Here is a 21686-nt window from a genome sequence, read left to right as displayed (position 1 = left end):
CTTTTTCTATCTCTTACTTAGCGACATAGCTACATGAGCTATCGACAGTAGCTATGTGGGTACTTCTACCATCTCTTAGCAACATAGCTACATATGCTATGTTGCTATCGACAGTAGCTTACGCAGCTAACTTTTTCCATCTTGTACTCTTTATTTTTTCCTTAAAGATTGATCTTAAATCAATTTCAAATGGTGAAAGCGAACGGATGACGAACCTTTAAGTTTTAAGTTATGTTTATATTTCTACAAATCAGATATTATCACAGTGTTACACATCTACTCTAATAAGTTATTCTGCATGATAAGACACACTCAGACAAGAGAACCCCACAGTGAGATCACTCTCTGTCTGAGGGTGTTTTATTTTGAAGTTGAGAGCGGAAGTGCTGTGATAGCTTGTTGCATTCACTTGACCCCGGTGAGTTTAGGCTTCAGCTGCAGCTCGATGAGGAGCAGATGCTCCCGAGTGAGGACGGAGGAGGACCGTCAACACATCACCGACACGGTATTTCACCTTTAATTCATTTTATTTCACCGTCAGGTCACTTTATTAACCTTATAGTCACTTTATTAACCTTCACTGATCCTTTTCACACACTTTATTTAAACTTTACTGACTCGGTCTAGACTCTAGTGAAACAAACCTGCAGCTCTGAACTCCTGAAAATGTTTGATGTGAAGTCTGAACATTTTTTCATCAGATCTGAGCTGCTGCTCTACAGTCACACTCAGCTCTCATCACATCATTCATTTAATCACATATCTGAGGGTGAACATGTTTCTGTGTGTGCTTAAAGATCAAATCAAAGTTATAGTTTTATTCATCAGGAGCTGCAGTCTGTGTGTGTGTGTGTGTGTGTGTGTGTGTGTGTGTGTGTGTGTGTGTGTGTGTGTGTGTGTCTGTGTGTGTCTGTGTGTGTCTGCAGGGGGCGCTGCAGCAGCTCATCACTGTGATTTAATCAGTTTATTATTTAAAACACTGAAGAGCTGCAGACAAACTTTATTTAATCCTCATGTAACTGTCTCAGTTTGATCACAGTAAACCTGTAGTAACTGCTGACATCATGAAGGTTACACATTTACAAACTGTTAAGAGATCATTTAATCATTTCCCCTCGGGGATCAATAAAGTATTTCTGATTTTGATTCTGATAATCTGATCTGTGTGTTTGTATAAAGTGAAAAGGTTAATATTGTCAAGTTTTTGGTCAGAAAAAAAAGTCAGATTAACTTATGAGAAGCTAAAAGCAAAACAGAATCAGACTTTAAATTGTCCTTGTGAGTCCAGGACAGACGCAGACGTCCGAGCAGCTTCAGTCCTGATTAGAAAAAGAAAATTTAAAGGATTCTGTTTGTGGAGACTTTACATGTGTCTGAGATCAGTCACTCTTTCTGATCAATAATCGATAAATAGACACACAGAGAAACAGAAAAGTCAGATGTGCTCGATAACGTTTGTTCTCCGCTGCTGGTCTCATCTGTTTCTTTTCTTTACAACAAGTTTAATTTAACTTTGTACTTTTGTATTTAAAAAGCACACAGTCAGAATTAACATGAAATCCAACAAAATATGTTCAAGTGTATTCAAACACAAACATGTACATATAAAGAAGAAATATTTAAAAATGTATTACACTGTCATTCAGCTTTATTGCTACTGTTAATATGTGTGTAAAAAACTTCCTAAAATAATTTAAATTTGATAATGAAGAAAAATCCAAATGAAAAATGAGAAAACAAAGTTATAAAGTAAAATAATAATCTTCAGGTTTGATTTAACTAAAGTGACTTTTAAATAAAAAGGATCTGTGTTTGGAGCTGCTGCTGATTGATCACTCATTGATCAGGAATCAGACCTCAGTACTACGTCACATGGACGTGACACACGTGTGTGTGTGTGTGTGTGTGTGTGTGTGTGTGTGTGTGTAAATGCTCTGGCATCATTATTCAGTGTTTCCTGTGAATGAATGAGGAGCTGCAGCTCAAAGAGTGTAAATGAGTCGGGGGGGGGGGGGGGGGGGCGTTTGNTGGCATCATTATTCAGTGTTTCCTGTGAATGAATGAGGAGCTGCAGCTCAAAGAGTGTAAATGAGTCGGGGGGGGGGGGGGGGGGGGGTCGTCTGATGTCTGAGTGCATTTGCAAGTGTGTAAAACCACTCAGCGCCCCCCTCCCCCCCCGACTCATGGTCTTCCTCCTCTCAGCCTCATCACACTGATCAATCAGGATGATATTGATCAGAACAGACTCTGAGGAAGAGAGATCAACAGAGTACTGGAGTCATTGTGTGTGTGTGTGTGTGTGTGTGTGAGCGGGAGGGGGTGGAGTTTGTAACATCTGCTGTGACCTTTGACCTCTGTACCTGTGTGAGGTTTCTTGGCTCATTCATGTGTGTGTTTTCTGCAGAGCGAGCGACTCACACTGATTGAGGCTGAGCGTTGGCTGAGTGACGGCGGGAGACATGTCTGTCTCGACACAGCTGGGACTGTTGCTGTGGAAGAACTTCACCTACAGACGACGACAGACGGTCAGTCACTTATTCACCTTGTTCACTGCTTCACTTGTTCACTGCTTCACTTATTCATTTCTTCATGTCAGCATGAAGGAAGTCACAAGAGACTCCCTAAAAACGTGGTCCTGTGTCACAGTGTGTTGTGTGCCTGATGTGTTCTGCTGGAGTCGGCTCGTGTTGAGTCGTCTGGTCACTTTCTGGATACGCTAGAAAAACAGTCACCTAAAGAACTGTTTATTGACCTGATCTCTGTTTTAGCCCCAAAATCAAACCTACAGAAGACGTCACGCTGAACTGTGACTTCAAACTCAGATGATATTAATCATTATATTAATGTTTGTCGTCACTGATTGAGGGAGAAACCTTTTATTTGCCCTTGTTTCTGCTGACACAGCTGTGACCACGACTAACGTTAGTCTGCAGGTTTTTAACTGACTAATTCTCAAATTAATCATCATGTTGTGACACTGAAAAATATGAACAGCTAAGCAGAGCTGAAATATATCGACATGCAGATAGATTTTATGTCCAACAACAAAAGTCCTCTCAGACAGAGGGGTGTCTGTGCTGTGATATCAGTGTAACACCAGCAGACTGTTAGTGTCCATCTTTACAGCTGTGAGAGAGAAAATACAAATGATATTAAAATACATCAACAGCACATTCTGCATGGCGTCATTTTTGATTATCAGTCAGTCTAGTTTGTCTAATTTCCAAAGCTTGAAAGTTAAATCTTGTCCAAACTTTAACACTCAGTCCAATTTGATGAGACGCTCACTGAGCTCACCAAAGCGTTTACTGCTGCAAAACCACCGGAGGAATACCAAGTTTGAGGGAGTGCTGAGGTCAGGGGTCCGATTACATGTGGCTCTGGAGCCATGTGTGGCTCTTCAGCTCCTCTCCAGTGGCTCCCTGTGGCTTTTAACATTGCTGTTGCTGTAGAGTCAAATGAATTCTTACTTTCTCCAAATGTAAAAATGTGTCGACTTTACACTGATTAAAAAACACTTAAAACCTGCGTCATTCGTCACAGCCCAGTGTTTCCTCGACATTCTGCTGAGCCTCAGTAGTGGTGGCTCGTCTTGAGTCTCACTGGGCTGGCTGTGGATCCTAAACCCCAAAAAGTAAAAGTCTTGAAGGAAAACAGAGAATTTAGTAATTCCTGAAGAGCCTCTTAAACTCTGCAGTTAAAGTACCAAACAATAACGAGCAGCCTGCTGCAGAGTCACAATAAAACATATTGATGAATCCTCACGTGTTGATCGGCTCATTTATAATTAACAGGTTGTGTTATTTTCATTTAAAGGCTTAAACATGTTTCGTAGCACCAAAATATTTTTTGAATTATTCTTTTTGGATTAAAATGTCTCTTCTGATAATAATGGTTGCTGACCCCATCCTTAGGTCAAAGGTCACAGCTTCTTAATAACAGCTGAGTTTCTCTACTGATTTATAATCATTACACTTGTAATCATGATGGCCATGTTAACCCTGCTACACTGTGGTGAATAAATGAGACCTAATCTAACAATAATCCACGTTATAATTCATAATGTATGAACATGTGATTGACTTAATAAGTAATGTGATTACATCATGAACCCTGAATTTTCCCCTTCATTACCATCACCGTGCTAACGTTAGCATTAGCATAAGTAAGGAGATGTAGCCTTCCTGTCACCCTAACATTAACCACATCTCGTTTGATACTACATAGCTAGCTAATGGTTAACTTAGCAGTTTCATTGGGACTTTCACTTTCGGACCAAGGAGCAAAGAGAACGGTCGTGCACTGATGTACGGATGGTGGGAGAGTCATGTAGCTGGTGGAGGGCGGGTCACTTGCAGCTCCAGCTGCTGTTATATCCACTCAGAGGGTTGACTACACCGTTAACAACAAGCTTACAAAGCGTACGAGATAAAAAACACTCAGCAGCAACATTCAGCGTCCTCTGACCTGCTCCACAGACGGACTCTGTCTCTGTAGAGATGGTTTCATTCAGCTCAGGTCAGTCTGCAGCTGAAGGAGCCGCAGTGATGACATCAGCGCCTTTCTGAAAAGTTCAGAGGTTTTCCACTGGAATCAGTCGGTCCATTTATTCGTCAGATGACTGATATAAAATAAAATTTCAGCATAATGAAAACCTTTAATTCAAAGAGGAACTGTAATAATGAACAGAAGACGGGGCATGTTGAGGCGGTGTGTCTATTCAGGATCCTGGTGGCCTGAAGCGCTCAGAGCATTCGCACGAAGAAGCCGGAGCGCTTTGAAGAAAAGACACCGGGCGATGAAGACGCCCGAAGACGCCTGAAGATGCCTGAAGACGCCTGAAGACGCCTGAAGACGCCTGAAGATGCCTGAAGACGCCTGAAGATGCCTGAAGACGCTTGAAGACGCCTGAAGATGCCTGAAGACGCCTGAAGATGCCTGAAGATGCCTGAAGACGCCTGAAGATGCCTGAAGATGCCTGAAGATGCCTGAAGATGCCTGAAGAAGCCTGAAGATGCCTGAAGATGCCTGAAGACGCCTGAAGATGCCTGAAGACGCCTGAAGATGCCTGAAGACGCCGTGTCCTCACTGGAGACAATTTAAAAAAGACACTGAGACAAATAACGCCATGTGGACACGGTTTAATGTGAAGTGTTTCTGCTGCTCAGAGTCCTAAAACGCTCGATCGATGAGTCGTCATTTATTATGAATGACTTCTAATAATAAAGACATGAAGCTGCTGCAGAGTGTGTGTGTGTGTGTGTGTGTGTGTGTGTGTGTGTGTGTGTGTGTGTGTGTGTGTGGTTAATGGTTTCCTGTCTGTTGTTGCATCTTGCTGACTCGTTCAGTTGCTGGTGGAGATTGTGTGTGTTAATGGTGTGTGTGTGTGTGTTTTTGTATCCGTGTGTGTTGCTGATGGTTTCCTGTCACTTCCTGTCTCCCAGCTCCAGCTCCTGGTGGAGATCCTCTGGCCGCTCTTCATCTTCTTCATCCTCATCGCCGTGCGGCTCAACTACCCTCCGTACGAGCAGCATGAGTGTGAGTGTATAAACTTTATTCACACTTTGTATTGAACACAGAAACACTCAGCGTTTGAGTCTGAACAGAAATATGAATATAACAAGATGTAGTTCACACGGCCGTCAGCTGATCGTTCACCCAGTGGGACTGAAAGAGCGCCGTTCACACCTGAGAGTGTGAATCAGTTTTAAAAATGGCCGTCGTCTCAGAGACAGATGAAGAGACAAAACGTCCTTTGATTAAAGTGTGAACGACCGCAGCTCACCTGACGACACGCTCAGCAGGAGCTCCACAGGTCAGCTGTTTTACATCCAGTCTTTCACACACAAAACAATGTGATGAGGTTTTAAACGCAGACACAAAGCGGTCAGATTATTAGGAACCCCTCTGCATTAAACGTACTTGACTACAACACTGCTGTCCTCTGAAACACCAGACTGGAGTTATCATCACGACTCAGCAGAGGTTCTAATAAAAGTTTTACTTGAACAAAATACAAGTTAGATATTTTTGTTATACCTGTATTCAGCTAGGAAGTCCTTTGAGATTAAATCTCTTCTTTTAGGACGTGGCCAAGATAGCACGACATCACAAGGTTGCGGTCGGGGACAACAGATGCATTAAACAAAAGGCGGTTCTGACCAATCAGGAGCCTCGATACTCGTCCCCCTGCAGAGCAGTGATGGCTGTTATAGCTGATCGTTCTGGACTCACATCGTGTCCACTTACTTTTGGCCATGTACCATACTTTGTACCACAGAACAAAAGGCAGATGAATCCTTGTGTCCTCACACTTTTGGCTGAGTTGTTCCTCATGTTTGGTTTTGAAAAGGTGGGTGAGCAGTAGCCAGGTGCATGCTGGGAGTATGGGTGCAGGTAATGAGCTGATTATCAGCAGCATTGTGGGGACCCTTGTACCCGTGAGGACATCAGCGTTCAGATTGATCTGATTGATTCCTGATTATCTGCACTTATTGATGGGTCAGCTGGAGGAAGACTCCGTGCTGAGCGAAGCTGCTGAGTTATTTATCAGAGCAGTTTATGGCGCTTTATCTCAGAGCTGTAACGTTATTATCAAAGCTGTTGAAGGTCACCGAGCTGCGGTCAGGTCGATGGAGTCACTATAGAGTTACACAACCACGACCTGGATATCATCATCATTTTTCATCTTTTTTATGACACTCAGAGCTTTAATACAGCAGCAAACCTCTGTAGTCTCTGTAAAGACATGTCGAGTGATGTCGTCCTGAACAGACAATGAAGTCGCTGCCTGTGTGTGTGATGTAATCAGAGCCTCTCTGTGGTTGGTTGTGGTGAGACGACTCGGCTGTGGGTGCAGGTTAAGCCCCGTCTCCACCAAACCCTTTCAGTCCAGCACCTTTGGAACCAGCAGTAACCCTTCAGACATGGTACCTAGACCCTCGGTGTGTTCAGACAGTCCTCTTAAATGTGGGCGGGGTTGTTGTCACTCACTGCTCCGTCCAGCACTCGCTGTATTTCCTCATCAGCGGTGACACAGATGGAAGTCTGCACCTGGTTTATCGTCCACAGAACGAGGCTGCACGCCCACATTTTCAGAACAAAATAGAACAGGCTGCAGTGAGAGTCTCTCTCCATGGGATATTTAAAAATAGCAGCTTTGTGCATTTAGTCCTTCTCAGGCAAGCTCAGGGGTTTAGTGTTGCTGTAGCCCACAGGAAGTGAGGATTAGAATATATGACCTTCACATAATCCGCTCCAAATTAATCTATATTTTTAAAGTCATTACTAAAAGTGTGTGTCATATAAAAACTAAAGTGATGGTCAAAGTTGTCACAGTGAAATTTAAGGTGTGCTGATGGATTCACGTCATCAACTCATGCATTGAGTAACATTACAAGTTAACGTTCCACCTTAAAAGTTGAAGTGAATGTAGAGAAGTTCTGAATTTCCTTTAGAAGTGTTCACCTCAGCACAAATCTGCAGATTTACAAATTGGTAAAAAAAATTTGCTAAACTGTATTCAGAGTTTGTGACGACGGTGTTTTTATATATTTCATCATATTTTAGTAAAAAGCTCTGAGATTAGACACTGTATGATAAGAACAGGGCTGTACCTCAGAAACTACACGGAGCACCAAGAATTTGTTATCTGTGAACTCATAACATCAGAGATACGAACACACACATGCACTGTAAACAAAATGTCTCTTATGGACGACATGTGAGAACATGCCAGTGTTGACTCTCTGTAAAAGTGTTTTCATGTTAAAGTTGTACAGTCAGATACTTTAATGAAGTCTGTGCGCACCAGATTTCAAGATTTCAGATCAGGATACTCAACTTGTCCAGGGGCCGCTGGTGCAAAGTGACAGGAGGTCAGGGGCCAGTCAGTGGCCCCGCACATGTACACAGAGGTGTTTCTAGGATTTGAAGACATTAGCCCAGACGTCTGTCAGGTGATGCAGGGAGTTATGAGGCGTTCTCTGCTCTCTGGCATCTGAAGCTGTTTCTCATCGCTGTGCGGTAACTGAGAGTCTCGAGTTATTTCAACGAGGGGAAGCGGTTTTAAATGTGGCTGCAGGAGGATGACGCAGTTGCCACCCACATGAACATGCACAGATTTTGCTGTGACACAGAGTTCACCGTGTTGAACCTCTGGCGTTCAGCCGCCTGGCTTTGGACAAACAGAAGAGGGCGGGCATCATGGAAGCAGAAAGGCAACAAGATGATAATGTTGGTGTCTGAACACAGAGTCGTACAACACAGTGCTTGAGTCTTATAGGACGATCAGAAGACAAACTGGGCCTGTGATCACATTTCCACCAAACTTCAGGTGGTAAATTGTCCAAATATTAAATCTTTGGTCGTATCAGTGATTTCTGTCGTCTTGCTGCAGTATGACGGTGTTTACATGGCGCCAAGCCGGCTTACACTTCTGTCAGTGACGTTCACAGACGCACCCGCCGCCATCACAACCTTGGACGCTTTGCTTTTTGGGGAACACTCTTGTGGGGAGACAGCTGTTGAGGTGGTTACAGGAGTGAATCAGTTAATTTTCCCTGTGAATTAAAGATGGGTTGAGGGGCCACGCCCAGATTTGGCCCAGGGGCCGCACAGCTTTAGACCAATCAGAACAGATGTTGTGGTATTTTTCCTCGTCATACTAAAAAGATTCTTTGGCCACAAGTAAGAGATGACACATTTCTAATTGGACTGTATGATGAATGGCTGACGATGTCGACTTGTTTAACAAAGACGTGATGAAACACTGAAATACGGCGCTCAGGGACCCTTTGAGACCAGCTGCACTTTGAAACTGTCATTATTCTGTGTTCAGTTCAGTTTGTTCAATAAGAGACTGTTGGAAATAAATTCCTTTCATCTCATCAGGACAGTTTGATATCTGTACATGGAGAGTAATATTGTTATCAAGATATTCCGCAGCTTCATCACATATTTCCTCCCCATCATGTCGCTGTAATTTCCACCCTGACCCCAAGCTGTTAAAAACTGAGACAGAAAACGTTAAATAAAATCAAACAATCAAAAACAACCCAAAGAATGTAACTGCTAAAAAGAAGTATAAAGTTCACATAGTTCATGGCTGCAGATAATGATCAGTAGCTGCAGATGAAATAAAGGAGCTTCAGGCGGTGTTTTTTTTCCTGGAGGAACAGAACCTGACGGACCGGAAACACAGAGTTCCAGATTGTTCCAGCTCCTCTGGATCCGTTCAGCGGTCAGGACTCAAACTGAGAGCTCACGCAGGAAGCCGCTCGTCTTCCTGTTTCTCTGAGAAAGCAGAAGCTCTCACAGAGCTTTCAGTTCTTCAGCAGAATATTTGTGCAGTGATTCAGCAGCGTGTGAGCTCAGACGTGTTGAAACCTGTCGCTCCGCTGCAGCTCCGAGAGAAAAGTTCACTTCAGACGCTGAGATCAGGTTTTACTCCTGAGCTCCGAGTCTCAAAGTTCAGACTGAAAAAAGACAGATTTAATCTGAAGGCTGTCTTCATGTCTTCATGTGTTCATGTGTTCACGGGAGAGACCTTTGATATGATTTATAGATAAGAAACATTCAAACTATTCATGTTTTTAATTCACTCTTTTCTTTGGTAAATAACTTTTTATTAACAAACTGAACAGAAATTTAAACACTTTTGTTCCCATTTTTCACTGGTTTGAGACAAAGGTTTGAGATTTTTTTATTTACTCAGTAGATTTATTTCTTTTTTAAAATCAGTGACAGTGAGCTCCTCTCCTCCTGCACAATGATGCATCCTCCTGACAGGTGTGTGTGATGTCATCAGACGTCACATTTCACTGTGACCATCCAACACACACCTGTGTAGTTATGATGCTGTTTAATCACACACACCTGGCAGGAGGAGGGATCATCTTGGAGAAGGAGAAGAGCTCACCAACATGATTAAATTTGTCACCAAAATTTAAGGGAAATACATGTATTGAGTGCATAAAGTCTTAGAGCCTGTTTACACCTGTATGAACCTGCACTTTGGTGATCTGAACACCCAAGCAGCTCAAACATCAGTCCACATCAGTCTGCATCAGTCTGCATCAGTCTGCATCCAGTTTGAGAGAGAATGAATAAGTTAGAGATTTATAAAGAGGTATCCACCATAAAGGTCACACTGGCCTCCATGCTGCTGTCCACTGTTTACTCACCTGTTTTCCAGCCTGTCTGTGACGTTGAACGTGACGTACCCAAAAAAAAACGGCCAACAAATTTAGTGCAGTTTCTCATGTTTAAAAAACCTGTGTTTACGCACTAATTTAGGTGGAAAGGGAATATCGTACATCTCCAACTCACACTTGATCTTAGATTTCGTTCCTGCCTGCATCACTTACAGTAGAAGGTCAAAGGGTGTCACACACAGATATTATGTCCACTCTGACGCTCGCGCTTCACGAGCATGCTCGCTGTCACATTAGCGGTTATGTCGGGTGAACGGTCATGCATCACATGATTTAGTTTAGTTTTAGAGCGTTGGTGTGCTGACACCAGAAAACCACCACGTCTGCCACTGATGACGTCACACTAGTGTACACAGAAAACAAAAGAGGTTGAATGCGTCCGTCCTCAGTAAGTGGTTTGAGTGATGTGATCACAGTCACAATCTTGGTGGTCGTTTACATGTTTATTTATCACTTGTGATCGAATCACCTGAGAGACACGTTACTATCAGCTGAGAACAGGCTCGAAGATCTGAAACTCAGACCTGTTGAAATGGAGCGCAAACAAAGAATTACATTAAAGAAACTGACTGTAAAGGTTGGTTATCATTCATTGTGATTAACTCAAACGATCTGCCAACCACCATCATGACTGACTGATAAATGATAAAGTGAACTTCATAAAACAGTGAAAACATCTTCAGATGACTGCGAGATAAAAACGTGACACACGGACGAGATGCACTGATGAACGACTGATAATGAATCAGTGATTAAAACCGTTTTCTGCTGGTGTAATAACAGATGTAATAACTCATCAGCAGAGTGTTGGTGTGATAAGAGCAGCAGTGAAACATCAGCGGTGAGAGTGAACTGACCCCTGAAGTGAATCTGCCTCTTATCTAATCTGCTGCGATTAAAAAGAGGCCAGTTGGCAGTCTTAAAGGTTCCTCAGTGTCTCTGATAGCAGCGTCTCTTCACTCCGCTGCAGCCTGTCGGGGGGGTAAAGGTCGCAGCGCCTGCCTCCACCCTCCGCACTGCTGATGCTGCTGCTGCTGCAGGTGATAATAAACCAATCACAGGTTATCTACCTGCAGAGTGTCCAGGTGAACTGATGGACACTTTGTTCCAACGCAGCAGGAAGATAAAACTTCTAAATGTGAGGAGCAGCACGTGTGTCTTCACCAACACCATCGCACGTGGTTATGTACACGCTTAAATCACACGTGGTTATCGTAAGTGCTATATCGTAGGCAACTGGACTTGCTTGCGTCCAGTTGCCTACGATATAGCACTTACGATAACCACGACCTGGATGACTGAGAATCTTCACCAACACACGTGGTTATACAGTGTTGAATTACAGATCTTTATTTACAGATGTTAACATTTATTTCTATAATCACGAGGTGTGTAGTCGGAGGATTTCAGACAAACAGCATCACGTGTTTGTGATTTTAAACGTGTATCTGAGCAGTATTCAAAAACTCCATCTCCCATGATCCTCAGCTGCTGCTGGGAGCTGTAGGCATTTAAAAACCATGACGTGCTCAGATACTGAATGTGTTTCTGTCGTGTTGTTGATTCCTTTACTAAAACAGTCACTTCCTGTTTTGTTTCCTGTCTGCAGGTCATTTTCCAAACAAAGCGATGCCGTCGGCCGGCACGCTGCCCTGGCTTCAGGGGATCCTCTGCAATGCCAACAACCCGTGCTTCAGGAGCCCGACGCCGGGCGAGTCTCCGGGCGTCGTAGGCAACTTCAACGACTCCATGTAAGAACACATGTCAGAGACTTTTATTCTGAAACAGTGTCTCATCTTTTATTTAGAAATTTACCTCTCTGGAAATAAGTTAAACAAAATCTGGAAAAATCAGTGACACTACAAACACTTACAGAGCACAGACGTGTCTCCTGCTCTCTGTCTATTTTTCATATTTTGTTTTCAGTTTCCTCCAGTGTTTCTGTCTGCAGCTTAATTACACACATATTTATCTAAATGTGACAGTTTGAAACAGCTCTGGTTCACTCATCATGCTCTCATTACTGTGTACTGTATATATGTGTGTTTATATTCATGCAGTATAATTTATATATAAGCCACTGGATTTTGGGTTTTCTAGTGATTTTTGAACAGCTAAGGAGCATTTTTGGCACACCTGATCTTAACATTGAAAACAAAATGTGACCTTTTGAAACAACAGTTACTCGACGCAGTGATGCTGTTTTTAGAGAGTATTTTACAGAGGCTTCAAATGCGGCTCAGCCAATCACAATCAAGAACCAGAACTATCAGTCTTAAAACGGATATTTAACCACAAACTCTCTGATTCTGTGTTTCAGAATTTCTCGCCTGTTTTCGGACGCCAAGAAGATCCTCCTGTACAGTCAGAACGATAAAAACCTGGAGGGGTTCAAGGAACTCTCTCAGGCCCTGCACGTGCTGCAGGAGAGCCGATCAGGTAGGAACCAGGACCACTTAGAACCAGAATCAACCAGGACCAGAACCTGTCCTACATCAGGCTCAGAAAATTCAAGATAAAGTTGTGACTCCATTAAGTTTATTTTGACTGCAGTTAAACTCACAGTTAGACGTGTACAGAGGCCCATGAGGGTCATATGGAAGGAAAACAGTTTAACAAACAGATGAATATTAACTCTTCATGTCCTGCTGAAGATGTAAACTGTGCAGAGGGAGATTCAGGGGCAGGTTACACAAAACACCTTAAGTTTTTTCCTTAAATATGACATTTAAGGCTTAATTTATCCTTAGCTGAGAGACTTACACAGCTGCACAGAATCCCTTTAAAGGTTTCCTTAATTAAGGAAAAACTCATTCACTGCATTAAAAGAGGTTTTACAGCGGTGGAAGTTTCCATGGAGACGGTTTGTTTCACTGGACTCACGCTGTGGCGCCTGTTATCGTCGTCTCATAGTTTGATAGTGAAAAAATATCAGAAGAAAAGAAGACAAGAAAACCAAACTGGTCAGAGGAGGAGAGATTAAACTTCTGGAGGAATACAATCAGAGAAAGAACAAACGACAAAGTAAATCTGATCCTTAAATACAGGAAACAGAAAACGACCGTGATGAAAATGAATTCAGTCAAATCTAAAGTGTAAAATCAGAAGTGTCTCCGTCAGGTTCTCCTGCTCTCAGAACACTCTGCTCATTCAGCACCATAAACTCAGTCATGTTGCAGTTAAGATAGATCAGAGGTCCCTTAAGGTTTTTTTCTTTTTGCTTTGGTTGCTAAGGTCTTTTGTGCAACACTTGTTAAGTATAAGACAGAAACTAGCAGAAAACCAAAAATACTTAACTGCATTATGAGGAAACCTTAACTAGGACTTTAAGGAAATTCTTAACTTAAGGTGTTTCTGCAGCTTTTAATAGACTCCAAAAACAGTCTGTGTGTACATTAATGTTTATGTTCTACCATCTGAAGACATTATTACTGACAGTGTGATGACAGGATCATTACTGCAGCAGGTCTGAAACAAACAGGAAATAAAGACGAGATGAAATGAACACAACAGAGAAGCTGATTAAAGGGGGATTTTGCAAGAAACTAACTTAGTTTAAGGGACAGGTCGGATCTTTTGACGTGGGGTTGTGTGAGGTTTTTAGGCTTCTCCAAGCTGGAGGGTGCTGACTGACGTCTACTGTAGGAAACACACTGACTGTGGATAAACACCTCACACAACTGCACTGTAAAGATTATCATTTATCCCTGAAATAATACTCTTAAATTCTTGAGGTGAAACGTGATCATTTGTCATTATTGTTCGTTTTTTGTTCATTACAAACGTAACCATTAAAATAAGAGAGGAACACATAATCAAATGTGTTGAAGTCGTTGAGGTTCTCTTCAGTCAGGACGTTGAATCTTTTCTGCTGCAGTTTGAGCTCCTCAGATTTTCGGTTGTCCTCGTTCTCATGGCGGATTCTTCAGCCTCATTGAACACAAAGAATTTTCCTCCTTTGTGTGTTAATTTGCAGTTTTCTCTCTCTGTGGGGGGCGTTCCTTTCCTCTACCTGCTCCGACCTGCCGCCCCTCCTCCTCCTCCTCCTCCTCCTCCTCCTCCTCCTCCTCCTCCCTCTGATGAAGCTTAATTTCCTTTAATCACGCTGCGATGTGAGCGGGGGCGGGGAGGCGAGCTGCAGCAGGTTTACCTGGTGAAACCTTCTCAGGTGATCTCACTTGGTCAGAGTTCAGTGAAGCCCCGAGCTGCTGCTGCAGAGGAAACACCAGAGTTCAGACCAGAACCAGAGACCTTAGAGCAGAACCAGAGACATTAGAGCAGAACCAGAGACGTTAGAGCAGAACCAGAGACCTTAGTGCAGAACCAGAGACCTTAGAGCAGAAAAAGAGACGTTAGAGCAGAACCAGAGACATTAGAGCAGAACCAGAGACCTTAGAGCAGAACCAGAGACCTTAGTGCAGAACCAGAGACCTTAGAGCAGAAAAAGAGACGTTAGAGCAGAACCAGAGACGTTAGAGCAGAACCAGAGACGTTAGAGCAGAACCAGACCTCAGCAGGTGACGGACGCTCAGCGTGTCGTCTCGCTTCACGTCGAGTCTTCACGCTGAGCGTCAGAGTTCAGACAAGTCTCTGTGGATGAAAACAGAGTTTGTTCAGCTGCAGTTTGTCCCACATTCACAGGGTCACAACTTATTAAGGTCTCCTCGTGGAAAAAGTTCATTTGTTCTGTCGGAGGAGTCCTGACCTGTCAATACACGACTGTTCAAACATCCCTCTGAGCAACAGCTGAATGAGAACAGGAGAAATCAGACACTGAAGCTGAGCTGAGTGTGTCGAGATAGAAACAGACACATGTTCCTGTCCAGTGTGACAGTTTGTCCCTCCAGGACGTCACAGCGTCTCTCAGGACTAAAGTGTCTGCATCACAGCAGCTTTTTACAAAAATAACGATGCTTGAGATATTTAGAGGTGTTTTTAGCTATGAAACTGTGAGCAGGTGAAATTTGCAAAAATAGTCATTTTTTAAATTAATTCTTAAAGAATGGAGGCGACTTGTTGTGGTCAGAGTAACCTGAAGATTTATAGTAAACTAATGTTACAGCACAGGGTCTGATTGCTTTGTGTCATCGACACATTTCAGTCGTTCTGAAGATGCTTCTTTGTGGTTGAAAAGTTTCTGTCAGTGAACGTCGTCTGTGTTTCACCACAATGGTGATGAAGAGTTAAACCCTGTTTTAGTGCAGAACATCTGTGGCTTGTCTTCACAGTCTTTAGCAGTTATCTTTGTTGGTAAATGTGAGACGTTTGTGCCGCACACGTCTGCGTCTTCACAACCAGAAACAAGCGGTGAGTTTGGGAACATGAAGAAAGGTCTGCACACTGTGGTTCCTGTGATGTTTGGAGCTGATGCTCCTGATGGATGTTGTTATCCTATTTTTTTAGAGACACATCTTCCTCTTCTTCATCATCATCCTCACTATCACTATCTGACCTGCTGACAGTAGCTGAGTCATGAGATGATTCTGTGCGTCCCGTTCCTCTGTCTCCTCTCAGCTGTGTCCCGCCGCCACATTTTCTCCACTGATTCAAACGTCTCTAAAGAATCTGACGGAGGTAAAAAACACAGGAAATTGAACCTGTTCTGAAACTTTTATTGACGGGAGAAAGTGTCAGACTCTGTGTGCAACGGCCTTCACACACTGGTGTATATCTAGTGTACATTTATAACATGCATTTGTTTATATTGGTTATAATGTAATTTGCTGTTTGTGTGACTATCATGTGACCAGAGCACATGTATCTAAAGATGGCGTCTTTATCTTAACAGCTCAGTCTGAAGAAGAGCGTCGGCTCCAAACTTCACCTGACGATGTGCAAATAAATCACAGTTGAGGGAGCGACAGTGTGCAGACCTGTTTCAGGTTTTTTGTTGTCGTCCTGCACCCTAAACAGTTTTTGGATGTTTGTGGTTGCCATGCTTTTTTATGAATGTTGAAACTAAAAGGAAACATTAAAGATTGGTCAAATTGCAGAAAAGTTGTGGTGATTGGAGGAAGTAGTGAAGTTGAGCAGAACTGACAAGGATTGGTTGAATTTTGGTTCAGTGTTGCGATGGCAGCTTCCTGGATGGTGGAGCGGATGAACAAGCTGGAGTTAAGTTCAGCAAAACTCCTCTTCAGACGTCACAGTAGAAACAGAAGGTTAATGGAGGGTCAGCACTGAATCAGCTGAATCAGTTTAAACCTCTTCAGTCAAACCACCGAGTCGACTGCAGACAGCCTGACAACAAATATTTGATATTTAGAGCCCAGTCGCTCTGTTGCTGTTCAGTGATGATCGAAGGTCACCCAGTTCTCTGTCGTGTCCTGAGACACTCTGGAGACGTCGACTCATCGACTCAACATCAATAAAACATCCGTCTGAATGATTCTGTTTTTATCTGTGTTCAAAAGACAGACGTCGATGTAACAGCTGATTATAAACTCAGACGGTCTCACTGTGACCAAACAGAATGATTTCAGTGACTGTGTGGAAGCAGAGGAGAACATGTGTGTAGTTTAGTCCCGGGCAGGACGGAGCTGACAGCTGATTGGCCGAGAGTCTCCTGGAGTTTAATGAGAAGTAAATTCTCTGAGGAGTTCAGTGATCGAAGCCGACGTGTTGCTCTGTTGGAGCTCTCAGAGGAAACTGTTGCTTATTTGACCAATCACATCAGTCAGAGCTGCTGATGTCAGACAGCTGACCCGTCACTAACACTGTTAGTCTGCTGGGATTGTCCCTGAGAGGCCTCCGTACCTCCAGTCTGTGCTCCAGTCAGTCAGTCTGCACGCTAGTTAATAATTCAGTGATTGCAGTTAATGCGTTTGATAAATATCATTTAATGAAAGACTGTAAGCACAGTTACTGTGAGGAACCAAAGAGACTCTGCAGGTTAAACCTTAAAGTTTAAAGACTTTTATTTTTGCTTCCATTTTTCACTGGTTTGAAATAAAGAACTCAAAAGAAATTCTTCTCTTCTAAAATCCGTGTCAGTGAGCTCTTCTCCTCCAAGATGATCCATCCACCTGACAGGTGCATCATTGCTACACAGGTGTGTGTAGGATGGTCACAGTAAAATGTGAAGTCTGATCACAGTGACACAGATGGAGGACACACATCCAGCGTCTTCACCTGTGAGACCGTCTGAGACCAACAGCTGATGCAACAACTGGTTTGAACAACAAGGATTTCTGCACAAACCGTCAGAGTGAAGCTCGTCTGCAGCAGGAACAAACTTCAGTGGGCACCTGCTGGATGCTTTAGTGGCGTTTGCGACTTTGGGGAAGTGTTCCATCACAGATGAATCCTGGTTTACAGTGTGCTGGCCAGATGGCAGACGGCGTTCATGGCGTCATACGTGCAAGTCGTTTGCTAATGTCAGCGTTGTCAACAGAGTGTCCCATGGTGGAGGTGGCGTTATGGTACGGCTCTGGAATAGAGGTGCATTATATTGATGTCACAGAGGTACAGTGACCAGATCCTGAGACTCTTCGTCGTGCCGTCCATCCACTATCATGACGCCATGTCGCAGCCTGATGATGCACCACGAGGCTCCATGTCACAGGAAGCTGAAACATGCTAGTTGTTTCTCGGCCTGCAGACTCAGCAGACGTCACTCACTGAGCACGTCTGTGACGCTCTGGATCGGCGTGTCCAACAGCGTGTTCCACTTCCTGCCAACATCCAGCAGCTTCACACAGCCTGATGGACTCTGTGTGACGGAGACGTGGCGCCCTGTGTGATGTCACAGCAGATACTGACTGATTCAGAGCCTTTCTGTAGAGCTGCTGCTGTCACGTCCTGATAAATGTCTTCACAAGATCAGACGTCACGTTTTACTGAGACCGTCCGACACACACCTGTGTGACATCACACACACCTGTCAGGAGGATGGATCATCTCACTGACACCGATTTTAAAACAGACAAATATCTGTTGAGTCTCAACTCTTTGACTCAAATCAGTAAAAAAGGAAGCAAAAACAAACATGTTTACATTTCTGTTCAACGCCTTGAATTGATGTTTTGTTTGATTTAAACACATGAAACTGAGCGTGTTGACTGACGAACACTTTGTCTCAAGTTGCCTGTTTAAACCTGCAGAGGAAGAAGAAAAGACCTGCGGGGGCGATGAGGAGGGGACGGGGACGGAGGGGGGTTTGTCCAAATGAAATGTAAACAGCCGACATGATGCAGGTTTCTTCCTCTGAGCTCCACCTGAGTGGAAAGTTTGTCCTGCAGACGTGTGACAACACGCAGCTGACGTCTGTTTGTAAAACTTAAACAGAAGCTCTTTACACTGAGATCCTGCTGTAGAGACGCCACGAGGAACATCCATCACACTGCTCAGTGTGGGATTACAGAGAGCATGCAGGCGTTCCAGAATCCAAAGAGGCGTGGCCTGTAACACAACAGCGTCAGCCTCTAGTGTGACATATAACATACGTGTCAGCAGCTCTTTATAAACAATAACAATGACATAACATGTCAATAACAATCATTTAGCGTCCCTGTTATATGGCGGCTGATCTCATCCTCTGCTCGGAGGGTAAGGAGCTCCTGGACCTCACTGTTTGAGTTAGCCGCTAACTGCTAACAGCTGCTTTTTAAATCTCCCAGCTGTTTGCAGCACATATACATGTTGTCAAAACGTCACGCTCGTCCTGTCAGCTGTCTGTTTGACACAGACGTCAATTCAGTTCTGTTTCTACGTCCACTGTCGGCGTCACGGTGAGACAACTCTGTCGTCCTGTTCCATGATCGTACCTCTTATACAGAACGGTGAGGCGCCATAATGGCGTCACATTTCCACCTTGAGCGAGCAGCGTAAAGGTGAAAAACTTCACTTGCTCATTTATAGATAGATTCGCTTCCAGGATGCCAAATAAGGTCATCACTTCCTCTGACAGTCCCATAGCGTCAGGTGTGTCTCACGTGTAGCCACAGGTAGGAGGAGAAGCAGGAGGTGAAAGAGGAGCAGGAGGGGGAGTAGTAGTAGGAGAAGCAGGGTGAGGAGGAGGAGGAGGAGGAGGAGGGTGAGGAGGGGGAGGAAGCATCAGGTTTCTGATGTTCTTTGTGTTTTTTGTTTTTCAGGATTCAAGTTGAGGCATTTCCTGCAGGATAACGAGACCCTGTCTACGTTCCTGCAGAGGGACGCCTCACTCTCTGAACACGCCGTCCAACAGATTAAAGATGCCGACGTCAACCTGGAGAAGGTGAGGATACCTTCTGCACGTGCTCAGTGTGAGCACAGAGTCAACATGAGGAAAGCTTGATGCTTCGTGACGACATGAAACAGAAACACTGAGAACATTTAACAGACGTCAGGACGTGAACTCAGACTTCAGAAAAGTTAAACTGAACTTTTATTTTCTAATAATAACTAATGTGACCTTTGACCCTCCTGTCTTGTCGTCTGTTTCAGGTCCTCTTGAAAGGTTTTGGGGTCCACCTGAGGGACATGTGTCCCAGGAAGGCGGGGAGGTGGAGCGTGGAGGACTTTGTGACAATCTCAGACCAACAGGTGCTGACACAGGTACAGGATGTCATCTGTCAGGCCACGCCCACCTGGCTGAACCACGCTGAGGAGCACTTCCTGAACAACCTGGACTTCCTGAAACCCATCAAGGTAAGAACTCACCTGCTGACGGGCCTCAGGTCACATGACAGAGCTCTGATTGGTGGAGACGTCTGTAAACACAAACAACTCAAGGTCCTCTTACTGGCTTCTTCCTGAGCTTTCAGCTGTTTCTGAGTCAGAGTCTGATTCTACTGAAATGTTTTTACTTTCACACATGAAATATTATTATAGAAATTAGAATCATCATAAGATAAACAGGGTCATGGATCTTCCTCCAGTCAGNCCCCCCCCCCCCCCCCCCCCCCTAAATACAGAACAGTCCCTAAATGAAGGAGATGTGTGTGTGTGTGTGTGTGTGTGTGTGTGTGTGTGTGTAACATTTAAACAAACACTTCAGATACGTTGGAACATCAGTAGTTCTTTTACGTCGTACTTTTTAATTGTATTTGTTGTGTTTAATCTGTTTCTGTAAAAAAACCTGAGCAGTTGTTTCTGTAAAACATTTTCACCTGGTGACACAGTGAAGGTGTGTTAGGTGTGTACTTGGAGTGTGTGTTTTCAGTGTGTGTAGGAGTTGGAGGCGTGTCCCGGCCTGTCTCTCTCTACAGTCTCAGTTTTCGTAGCCCGGAGAAATGTTCTTCTGTCAGGAGGCGTTCAGGGTTTGAAAGCGAGCTGCACGTCAGCGAGGCGTCGTTTCTTTTGTCCGCTGAAATCTACGAGCTGCTGACTGACTGTGTGAAACCAACTCAAACTGTCCTCTGGGTCTCTGTCTCGACTCGGCGTTCCCACGGCAACAGAGAGGGAAATCCTTAAAATCCTCCAGTGGGAGAAAATCCTGCAGTTTGTAGTTTCAGTGAAGTTAAAGGAGGATCAGGTTCAAATGTTCCCAATGTGCCGAGTTTAACCAGCGGTGGAGCCACAGAACAGACTTCAGTTATTATCTGAGTAAAGTGTCTGATAGTTACTGTCCTGAAGAAACAAAAGTTATTTTATGACATTAAATGTAATTAAAAGTAAAAGTAAGTAAATGCTGTTAATAAAAATAATCAGTCAGAATTCTGAAGATTATAAAGTTTATTTCCTCTGAACACGTTCAACACCTTAAAATATGGAGCGCACGAGTCACCTGAAGAAACAACAGGTCTTTTCTCTACTTTAAGGATTCAAAGAACAAAATCCTTTTTTCCTTCCCTCCCATTCCTCCATTCATCGGTCCCTCCCTCCTTCCCTCCTTCCCTCCTTCCCTCCTCCCTCTCTCCTTTCCCCCTATTTTATAGGAAGTCACTGACATTTTTATGGTTAATGTGTCAGAGTAAAAGTGAAAGTTAACAGAAAAATATAAACTCAGGTAAAGTACAGAAAATAAAATTCTCAAGCACCATAACAAAGTGTTATTACTTTATTATATTACACCACTCAGAGTAACTGCTGACCGGTAATGATTTATAATATAATATAATATAATATAATTCTACAGTACAATCAGGACTGAACACAAAGTCGTTCACAAACATTAAATCATTTGAATGAATTAAAATAAACTTATGTATGATACAAAACTTACTGAGTACATTCACTCAGGTATTGTGTTTAAATACAAGTTTAAGATACTTTTTCTTGAGTATTTCTATTTTCTGCGACTTTATACTTTAACTCTGAGGCACTGATTTATCAGCTGAACATCGGCCGATATTCTCCTTCTCTCAGTGAATAAGGTGACATCACTGATGGAGGTGTACAATGTTTTCTGTGTCTCAGAATAAAAAGCAGGAACCAAAACTGACGTCATCCCATCGTCCCAGGGACTTTAGAAAACATGTTTAAGACAATCAGAAATCTTCCCTGAGACGTCGTTAACTCACTGTCGATGCATCAGGAGTGCAAAATATTGTT

General features: G+C 43.5%; 1 protein-coding gene across 2 annotated transcripts in view; it reads left to right on the top strand.

The window, feature by feature from the left end:
• The first annotated feature begins 418 nt into the window (after positions 1 to 418).
• Positions 419 to 21686, top strand: part of abca1b (ATP-binding cassette, sub-family A (ABC1), member 1B) — a 43823-nt gene continuing 22555 nt past the window's right edge. For both annotated transcript variants that reach the window (XM_050039532.1, XM_050039531.1), the window contains exons 1-7: positions 419 to 505; positions 2405 to 2525; positions 5445 to 5538; positions 11824 to 11965; positions 12535 to 12653; positions 19307 to 19428; positions 19638 to 19841. In XM_050039532.1, coding sequence (XP_049895489.1) covers positions 2460 to 2525; positions 5445 to 5538; positions 11824 to 11965; positions 12535 to 12653; positions 19307 to 19428; positions 19638 to 19841 — 747 coding nt within the window. In that variant the 5' untranslated portion in view covers positions 419 to 505; positions 2405 to 2459. The remainder of the gene's footprint in view (positions 506 to 2404; positions 2526 to 5444; positions 5539 to 11823; positions 11966 to 12534; positions 12654 to 19306; positions 19429 to 19637; positions 19842 to 21686) is intronic.

The sequence above is a fragment of the Epinephelus moara genome, unplaced genomic scaffold, assembly GCF_006386435.1.
Source record: "Epinephelus moara isolate mb unplaced genomic scaffold, YSFRI_EMoa_1.0 scaffold1144, whole genome shotgun sequence".
NCBI lineage: Eukaryota > Metazoa > Chordata > Actinopteri > Perciformes > Serranidae > Epinephelus > Epinephelus moara.
Note: the sequence above shows the minus strand (reverse complement) of the source record. Positions and strands in the feature narration are given on the sequence as shown.